Genomic DNA, 10,799 nt, shown 5'->3' with positions numbered 1-10,799 from the left:
TGAGGTGTGCACACTTCTTTCCTTGTGGTAGATAAGATGCTTCCTTGGGACATTTTTTCTTGACCATTATAGTAAAAATACCCATCGTCCCTTCCGCTGATGGTTTAGACCTTTTTCTCCCTCTCATTTAGACACCTCTGTGGCTTTTCTATTTAAGCCTAATCTGAATGGTCTCTGATGGGATGTTGATCCTATGATAGCCATGCTTTCCTGGGTAGTTGTATGTAAAGTGGATATTTATGTGTTTTTAAAGTTAAACACACAGGTTTAGGATACATGCATATGTGCACAGACACACAGGTACAGGGTACACGTGTAATCAATTTATTTAATCATTCAGAAATCCTATAACACCAAACAGGACCTGAATGGTGATGGACAGAGAAATCCTGTAACACCACACAGGACGTGAATGGTGATGGACAGAGACGAGATGGGAAAGGCGAACATGTTTATGAATAGAGAAAATGATGTGAAGCAGAAAGAAGGAACATCCTCTTCATGCTGTTGATCCTGATTCCATGGGGAAGACCGTGTTCCTGGTTCTCAGTGATGCAGCTACAGGTGCATAAAACAGGAGAGGAGGTTGAGTTGAGTGGACTGGATGAGCCTCAGGAAGTACAACATCAAGGGTTCGGGTGACGTTTAGTTGACCCAGTGCACCAGTCCCACAGGGAACATCATACTCTCCATCCCCACGATATGGGGGGGACCCCCTGGGATTTTTTCAGGGATGTGTGTATGATGGGACCTTTCCTAATCAGGATCCCTTCCAACACTTTCATGATTTCAGAATGAATGTTCATGGGGATGGTGCGTCAAACATGATTTTACAGGATCTTTGATGGGGTTACACTCTGGTCTTCTGATTGCAAAAGCTCTCTGGCCCCAGGACATTATATTCAGCATGAAAGCTAATATTTCTGTTTGACCTTTCTTTCGTCCCTTTCTTCCCAACAACAGTGACAAAGGGCATGTGTTAGCCTAGAGCCCAATCGTAATTTGAGGCTCGTATTACTTTAAAGGTTTAACAATCACACTTTAAGGAAATCACGTTCTGCCGGAAAATACACATCGAACGCTTGTGTCATTGGCATGGTAGGAGGGCCTCTGAGGTGACTGTTGCTATTATGCAAAACTAAACACGGGATGGGCGGGAATAGTGCACATGGAGTGGTGACGCATTCGGACAACCCGCAAGTCAGAACTGACTGGAGAAGTCATTGTTTTTCCTGTCATCCCCACCAGCATCGGGCTTTCCTGCTTCTCTGGCTGGAAGCAGGCATGTCACCTGGCTGGCTGTCACTGGCACGGTTCTTGTGAAATAATGCTTTATCCCCCAAACTGCTTTTTAGCATTAAATTCACCTCAACTGGTTTGCAATCTCGGGGTAAAAAAAGTAACCTCATGTAACATAAAAAAGCTCTCTAGTGAGATAATTACCGAATTGACATAGTGGCACTGATAACACGTCATTCTTACTTACAGTGTTCAGGACGAGTTGGTGCCCCTCTCATTTTTAGGACACTTCTCTGGGGAAAGACAAATACAAAAGATGAATAAAGGAGCAACCCATCATGGCCATTTCCCAACATTTGTAAGGATTTCTTCTTTTAAATAATGGATTTTATCAAAGATAATTCATGGAAGAGAAAATGTAAAATGAATCAGTTTTTTTTTCCAGATAGCACATTTACAGATCAGGTGAGAGATATGTTCAGGGAAAAAACAAATATATATATATATATATGTATATATATATATATATATATATAGTCACATTACCAGTTTTGCTCATATCTATAAGATTTTCTTCGGGAATATTGTTTCCTCTCATCAACTCCCTGAACTTTGCAAAGTCGTTGTCATCAGGATGAAGTCTTTTGCCTGAAAATTACCGTGCATAAATCAGAAATTTCCCATTAGAACCCCTAAGAATTTTTGCATGCAGAATGAGGAGAATGAATGGGGAAATCCAGTCTTTAACTCAGTCTCCAACAGTTGCCACTGACTTTTTCCCAGTGTCAGCTGCCTGACCTAAGTGGGTAGGAGCCATTCACTGCTGTCCCTGTGTAACCCATGCAGTGTCCAACATCAGCAGCGGGACTCCAGGAAAACAGCAGGAAATCCATGAATTGGGGGCCTAATCCATCAAGTATATCCAGCCTACCTCATCTCTGCCTACACCTCAGACTCTGGCTCTGACATGCACCCCTGGTTCTGGGCCCAAAGAAAAAGCAAGCACGGTTCTCACCTTCCCAACCATAGCCCTGTCACACAGTAACGGGAGACAGCTTCCTTTTTTATGAAAACCAGAGTTTTCAAATGCCTTTTTCCAACTTGAAACCTAGTATCTCAGAGCTGAAGCACCCCTCTCAAGCCCCTGTGGGTGGAAATCGTTGATGTTCACAATAGTGCATTGAAAGGATTAAACAGGATGAAGGTTTTTTGTTGTTTTTAAGTTTCTGCTCTGAGGCTGAAGAGTCTATTTGAAAAATTGTCATAGAATGAAGGAATTGGGGTCAACGCGAAGATAGCCGTGGCTTGAAATGAGTTGACTTGTTAGCAAATAATTTCTAATCAAACTGATTTTTTTTGCACAAATGAGAATTATTCTTAAATGTCTTATGATCTGGTACCTCCAACCTCTACTGATTTTCTCACTGAGAATGCTGACGGTGGAAATACTACCTGCCCAATACGATCGTCAGGATGATATACGTACCAAGCAATGCAAACACTTGTGTGGTGTGTCCTGCTCTGTCCACGTAGGCAGTACGTATTATGAGAGAACCGAGGCTGTCATAACCAATATGGAAAATATTTCCATTCGTATCTGTGAGATAAAACATATATATGTAAAATGTATATAAACTGTAGCCTTGCCTTAGTGAATATTGGAGATTGGGGATAATTTAGGGGCGTGTGCCTGGACACATTTGCAATGATTAGTTGAACTAGAACTCAGGCAGACAAGAGTGGAAATATTACGCGGCCATGACAATCATCAGGAAGATATACGTACCAAGCAATACAAACTTTTTTGTGGTGTTTCTTTTGGTGTTCACGTTGATTGTGATAGTATTTGAGATGCCAGAAAAAATATTGAAAATATTTTGATTCGTATCTGTGAGACAAAAAATATATATGTAAAATGTATATAAACTGTAGCCTTGCCTTAGTGAATGTATTGGAGATTGGCTCTACCGTGGCCTAATTAGCATATTGGTAACACCATTCTCATATTGGTCCCTCCGACGATGCAGCGAATGTTAACATTGCATATGACATGGAGACAAGGCCCGTAAGGAACTTTTCCTTATTGCCCCATTCTTCTGAAATTAAACATTTCACCCCTTCCTGTCTTTCTAAAGTGTTTTCTGAAACATGTGTTCCAGTGGAGCCAACATTTTTTGAACAACATGACTTGTTATATGGCATATTATCAATACAAGTTTAAAATCTCTTTCTATTTGCCTTATCCCGGCATTGGAGATGATTTCTCTGTAAGACCAAAATTCAGTTGCCCTTTCAAACCCTGCATGACTGTGTGCTGAGTGCTTATCCTACATTGGGTGATCTTCTGAGTCATTAGCGTCCACCCCTTTAATCTAGGTGTATTACCCAACAAACTTCTGGCTGCCATGAACATGTGCATTTTTATTAATACGGTTTTACTTGTGAGGATACACGCGTTCAGATCCCGCCTGCAGGGGCACCTTCCACTCTGGCTCTGCCCATCCACCCCGGCATGTGTACAAGAAAAAGAATAAGTGTTGACCAACTTAGCGTCATCACCATACCTTCTAATATCCGTTCTCTCTTCTGCTCTCAACATACACAATGCCTTATTGGAACCACTCATCAGGATTTTATTTGAAACTATGCCACTTTGTGTTTCCCATTCAAATAGCCTTAGTCAGCCCCAGCCAGAGACCAAGTGGCAGCTGAAACAACTTCAGAGTTACATGGACCTAAATCTTGCACAGGCCTGCTCTTAGGTCCATGAGTCTTGGGTTGTGTTGGAACAATTTAAATAAGAGTTTATACATCTCTTCAGATTCTTAGTAACCAAATGTTTTAATGATAATGTTATAAAGAAGGGCTTCGCTTGGATTGCTCAGTCAGTTGAGCATCTAACTTCCGCTCAGGTCATGATCTCACGGCTCATGAGTTCAAGCCCTACATCGGGCTCTGTGTTGACAGCTCAGAGCCTGCAGCCTGCTTCGAATTTTGTGTCTCCCTCTCTCTGTGTCCCTCCCCTGCTTGTGCTCGGCGCTCTCTCTCTCTCTCTCTCTCTCTCTCTCTCTCTCAAAGATAAATAAACATTAAAAAATTTTTTTAAATGAAGGGCTTTGCAGGAAATCTCACTAAATAGGTTTATAGAGGTAGTGCAGGTTATGGAAGCAATGAAGTTAAATCTGTCTTCTGAGCCTCCGGGGTGGTTTCAAGGCCACTGCTGGTATTCTGCTTGTCATTGTGACACCTCACTTTCTCCAGAACAGAGCTGGGTAGGCTACAATTCCTAGTTCCCAAAGAGCTGTTACAGTAAGTACAGCTCATTCTCCCTTCTCAAGTTGTCCAAATCTAAGTTAGAAGGGGTTACCAATGGGGCGCCTGGGTGGCCAGTCGGTTAGGCGTCCGACTTCAGCCAGGTCACGATCTCGCGGTCCGTGAGTTCGAGCCCCGCATCGGGCTCTGGGCTGATGACTCAGAGCCTGGAGCCTGTTTCCGATTCTGTGTCTCCCTCTCTCTCTGCCCCTCCCCCGTTCATGCTCTGTCTCTCTCTGTCCCAAAAATAAATAAACGTTGAAAAAAAAAAAAGAATCCCTTATGGTTTACGGGGTGCCTGGCTGGCTCAGTCAGAGCCATGTGACCCTCCTTTAAAAAAAAAAAAAAAGAAGGGGTTACCAAAAGGGAGAAAATTCAAGAAAAGATGATAGAGGATGTTGATGGCTCAGGCAAAGGAAAAAATAATGCAAAGCTAAGAAGAGTGAAAACATAACTTAAAAAATCTACTGGGAACATAAGTTACTGAGGAATATGCATAGGGTCGAATGCCAGGCATATAATTCACTTTGTTTGCATATATATTTTACTTTTTGCAAAGCCGTTGTGCTGTTTCTTATCTTAGATGAGGGCTGTAACCACAGACTTACACAACACAATTTTAATCAGATATTTAGACATTAGGCCATTTAAAATTTGGAGTGTTGTTTAGGGTAATTAGGAAGAGTTTAGAATCTAAGTGTTAGCCGACATCCCCATTGCTTTTAACAGAAGCTGAGGTTACGAACAAATGTGCCTGGTATTAAAATCACTCCGATTTCCTTGGATTGTAGGTTAATCTCCCAAGAATGGAATGCAGTAAGATGTTTTAAGATGATGTTTAAAGAGTATTCTCTTAAAGCAAAATGAGATTGATATGTAAACTGAGGATAGACCTATTATATTTAGTTCCTAAGGCCATTTAAATTATCTTGAAACATTCTCATATACTCAAGAACTTTATGAAATAAACATCCTGAGCACTTATCAATGATTTAATAATACTCAAAATTGGAAGGGGTCACCAATGTCCTATGACTTAACTGTGCACAACAAGATAAAGTGCTTGGATAGATAATTTAGGGGAGTGTGCCTGGTCACATTTCCAATGATTAGTTGAACTAGAATTCAGACAGACAAGAGTTCCAGAAAGAAGTGGAGACTAAGATTTTGACCTTAATATCTCAGTAAAATACTTGTACTTACAACCAATATTGATAAGCTTGTCACGCCCAATGGTTCCCACGGCAGACTTTTCTGTGCACAGTCCGTTCATCCTTAAAAACAAAATGTCTTCGAGTGAGTCGATGAAAACAAACTTCGAACCACAATTAACATTCTCTTTGTCTCAATCGCACAAGAATCTGAATGAGGCATCATTTCAGTGCCTGTAAACAACATGCCATTTGAAAGAGAAGAAATAGGTTTTCCACCATCAAAGGTCACCTGCCAAAAATGTCTTTGTCTACACATGGAATCAGGTAGTTCTAAAGAGTGACTATAAAACAAGTCATATTTAAAGGCAATTAAACATGAATAAATATGAATTGTTAGAAAAGAAGGCAAAAAGAACATTCCCTTGCCTTAAAGATTTTCTGGAAAAAGAGAAGAAGGGCCGTCAGGACGGTCCTTGACGGTTCTCACAACGTGGGCAAAGATTTCTTACATAATATAATAGACAAAAGCACCCCCCACAAAAGGGGGAAAAATGATGGGCTTAATTTAATCAGAACCATAAACTTGTATAAAAACACTACTCAGAAAATTCGACATCAAGTCACACATGTGTGCCCACGCACAAACATACATACATACACACACGAGCAAATGCATAAATACACATGATGCGTGTATGTGCTGGATGGAAACTACATGTGTATTACAAACAATTATATACGTGTCACCTATATAACGAGAGAGTTTGTGTATTCCTGTGTGTGTATATGATAAAAAATGCATATTTGGAAAAACAGGAAGAATGAATACGGCAGAAATCGTAAAAGAGGAAGTAAACCAACTAAAATGGGGCAAATGGTTGAACAGACCCGTCATGGAAGAGTGACAGTGTAGGAAACCGTGCTCATGTCGATGACTCATCAGAGACATGCAGGTAAAAACCACAATGAACTGGTACCTCACATTCACGGGACTGTAAAATCAAAAGATGTCAATACCGAGGTTTAGGAAGAATGTGCTGCCGCTAAATATCTGATATGTTACTGGCAAGAATGCAAAAGGCACCAGCACTTAGAAAACAGCTTGACCCTTTCTGTGGTTAAATATGCTCGTGTGCCATGATGCAGCCATTCTGGGCTACCGGAGAGGAGTTGCAAATGAATATGTGTCGGCACAGACATTAGTGCAGAGCAGTTCGTATCCAAGGTGTTCAAGATAACCACAAAGTGGAAACGTTACCCAGGAAGTGGGAAACGTACATATTGCTACATACACGAGGAACTTTGATTGGCAGTGACACGAGTGACTGTTGCATACGGAGACACGTGGATATCCGTTCCAAACCTTAGGCAGAGTGAAGAAAGCAGAATGAGATGCATCGTGTTTAATTGCAGCGTGTGAAGTTTAATGCGTGTGAAGTTCTGGAAGAGGGAAGGAAAACACGGCATGTCAGGTGTTGCCTATGCTACCTGGGGTGATGGAAATGTATGCATCTTGAGGGTGCAATAGATGTACACATAGGTCCAAGTTCACTGAACTATGCCTTCACATGGATACCTACCACTACACGTCCCTTGCGTTTCAGTGAACCTGATTGCAGGGTGGGCGTCCAAAGGGAAAGTCTAGTAAACACAGACGGACACAGAAATTTGAAAAATGAGAGAAAAAGACCCTAGGGTACTCTTTAAAAAGTTAATGAAAACTGACAGGTATAACTATTGGAATCGGATGTGTGTGTAATTTGATAATATGTGTATAATCGATTATATATTATATAGAACATATAACCAACTATATATTTTATATACAATCAATTATATAATTATATAACATTGCATATCTTTTACATATATGTATGTATATAATTACATAATTACATAACGTTACATGTATATTACATACAATGTATGTATATATGCAATGTCATATAATTATTGTATATAACATATAATCAACTATATATTTTATATAGTTATATAATCAATTATATAATTATATAACATTACATATCTATTACATATATGTATCTATGTAATTACATAATTATATAACATTACGTGTATATTACATATAATGTCTGTATATATGTAGTGTTATATAATTATTGTATATAACATATAACCAATGATATATTTTATATACAATTATATAATTAATTATATCATTGTATTACATTACATATCTCTTACATATATGTATCTATATAATCATACAATTCTATAACGTTACATGTATATTACATATAATGTATGTATGTATGCAATGTTATATGATTATTGTATCTAGCATAACCAACTATGTATTTTATATACAATTATATAATTAGTTATATAACTGTATTACATTACATATCTATTTCATATATGTATATAATTACAGAATTATATAATGTTACATGTATATTACATATAATGTATGTATATATGCAATGTTATACAATTATTGTATATAATATACTGCAGTTTTATCCATTACTGACTTTGTAGAGCCTTCGAGTGTTATTTATGGAATGCTCACTATATTGCAGGCGTATCCATATAATATTATTATTATATATTATTCCATATTATAATTGTATAAGATTTCATATTGTATAACATGTTATATAATTTGCTACACAATTATATTTATATATGTAGAAACCACTCTCTCCAAACATAAGCCTTTCTTTTCCTTCATGTCAGTCTTTTTTATTTCTCATTGTTCAAAGTATGTGCCTGTGTTTATGTGTGTGTGAGCAGTGGAGACTGAAAGATCCTTGCATTCTACCTATAGCTTTAGAAATGAGGTCTTCAGAAACAGACTTCCTTCGGTTTCTTATAATCCCCTGTCACCACCCCTTGCAAGTTTTCTCCTTTCTTTATACTGAGAACTTTTTGAACTATCATAAGCTATCATCAGTTCCCCCGAGCAGATCCATCTGAACTCAGAAAGATAGAAATTAGCATTATACTTCCCACCTACAATGTAAATAGATGTTTGAATCTTACAGGCCAGGATCTGTTTGCATGATTTGATGCTTTCAGATGCCCTATATGCCTTTGATTTCGGTGATACCTCCTGCTTCATTTTGTTATCCTAGGAGTCGTCTACTGGAAGTCAAATGTTGGTGTGGCAATCATTGTTATTTCCAGGTGAAATCATCAGCATGTGTGATTGCTGGTGTTTTCAATTTAGCAATACAGTTCAGCTATGCGATCATTTGTCCTTTTCTGGGGCCCTCTTTCCACCGCATCTTTCCTCTTAGTAAAGAATTTCATGCATGATATTATTACTTTATAGATCTGTATCTGGCTCTGGTTTGAACAATGGAAGTAAAACAGTGTGTTCATTGTCTGTTACTCTTGAGTTCTTAATAAAATGCCTGCAGGAAAGTGAGCATTTTATAAATAATATTTGAAGCAGCAAAGGCTTTGGTGAATTTAATAATGATTAAACATTGCTGCTTGGGAGTTCTTCAGGGTAGAGAATGATTGAGGCCAGTGTCGGGAACCCTATGGTCACAGGAGGTCCCTGAGAATCATCTCATTAAAGCAAGAAGGGTGTACTGAATTTCTTAAGAACTCAGAGCCTCACTTTTCAACATCACCGAGGTATTTCACTGCAAACATGCAACTCAGATGCCCTCTCAGGGTCATCAGATCAGGCCTTTTCATTCTGTGCTATTCTTACATGACAGAAAAATTGAAGACGACTGTGCCATTTGTTATGTCCACATCAAGTTTGCGCATATAACCGTGGAATGGGCCGTTGCTTATCTTGTCAACGTTGGTGGCTGCGACCAAAAGCGTGTTCCATTCTCCTGAAAGCTAAAAGCAAAGTTTCCATCAGAAACGTTGGTCCAGTTCTTTTGATGGCCTCCAACATCATCCAGCATGGGTTTCCCTCCTCTTTTGCATCAGCAGTGAGCTATCTAACTTTAAGGAACAAAAGCACGATTTATAAAATACTGAGAAACCCAAGTCTGCAGCAGAACTAAAAACTCACATAGTCCTGAAATAGCACACTCGTTCTTACCAAATGCAGGAGCTCAAACCCAACAACTCTTTGGCTGATGCACCTTGTTTTATAAGTACGGGGGAAGCAGCCAGTTAATAGACCAGAGCTGACATGTACAAAAGAAATGTGTAAGGAGGTGGTGAACAGAGGGATTCCGAGTTTCCAGGTGCATGGCTAGGCTTAGATGCACATAAATTTGGATATACATAGAAAACCCCCCCAAAGACACACACACACACACACACACACACACACACACAGAGGCACACACATGAAGACGTCCATGTCAGGTCAGCCTTTTTCTGGTACCTGTGTAAGGTTGTCTTGTAAAGGTGGTTGGCTGTCTGATAAAGGTAGGTGGCCTTCCGGTAAAGGTAGGCGGCTGTCTGGTAGAGGTACGCGGCCGTCCGGTAGAGGTAGGCGGCTGTCCGGAAGAGGTAGGCGGCTGTCCGGTAGAGGTAGGCGGCCGTCCGGTAGAGGTAGGCGGCCGTCCGGTAGAGGTAGGCGGCCGTCCGGTAGAGGTACGCGGCCGTCCGGTAGAGGTAGGCGGCTGTCCGGTAGAGGTAGGCGGCCGCCACAAACCAGTACGACTCCAAGAAGTAAGAGTAGAATCTTCATCTTTCTAGCACCTCTTGGTTTCTCCTCTGGAGGAAGCTCAGAATCAATTACCTGCTGGTGAGAATCTTGACCTCTTTTTATAGTAAACATCTGTGAATGTGGCAATGTTTATCTACTTGTCATTTTTTAGAAGAGACCATTGTGCAACGCTGAAAACAAACATCATGTTGGCAGCAGTGTATCCCAAAGATCTTTCAGACCTGGGTCATAAACCCCTCCGAAGGACGTTCCATAAACCCCTTCCATAAACCCCTCCAAAGGACATTCAGAAGGTAGGCCTGCCTACAGGGTCGTTTGGATCAAGCCTGCATATCTCATGTCACACTGAGACTCATTCACTCATTCTTGGAGGGGGGGAGTGCGGGGAACAAACCTGTCCTTCCCTTTCTCTCAGATGAGTTGCAAGGAAATCACCTTCCTTCCCCAGCAAACTGCACCCTTTTCCTTGTTGAAAGACA

General features: G+C 40.1%; 1 protein-coding gene across 2 annotated transcripts; it reads right to left on the bottom strand.

Moving 5' to 3' along the window:
* Positions 1-308: 308 nt before the first annotated feature.
* Positions 309-10,406, bottom strand: LOC122476893 (odorant-binding protein-like). 2 transcript variants are annotated; one of them, XM_043569779.1, is made up of 8 exons: positions 10,033-10,405; positions 9,397-9,533; positions 5,755-5,825; positions 3,026-3,127; positions 2,726-2,836; positions 1,786-1,887; positions 1,487-1,532; positions 309-558 (listed from the first exon to the last, which is right to left on the bottom strand). In XM_043569779.1, the coding sequence occupies exons 1-7, from the start codon at positions 10,339-10,341 to the stop codon at positions 1,492-1,494; spliced, it is 873 nt and encodes a 290-aa protein (XP_043425714.1). In that variant the 5' UTR covers positions 10,342-10,405; the 3' UTR covers positions 309-558; positions 1,487-1,491. The 2 variants fall into 2 exon arrangements, with proteins under 2 accessions (XP_043425714.1, XP_043425715.1); XM_043569780.1 differs by lacking the exon at positions 2,726-2,836 and having other exon boundaries at positions 10,033-10,406.
* Between the last annotated feature and the right edge of the window lie 393 nt (positions 10,407-10,799).

Source organism: Prionailurus bengalensis, chromosome X (genome assembly GCF_016509475.1).
Source record: "Prionailurus bengalensis isolate Pbe53 chromosome X, Fcat_Pben_1.1_paternal_pri, whole genome shotgun sequence".
NCBI lineage: Eukaryota > Metazoa > Chordata > Mammalia > Carnivora > Felidae > Prionailurus > Prionailurus bengalensis.
Note: the sequence above shows the minus strand (reverse complement) of the source record. Positions and strands in the feature narration are given on the sequence as shown.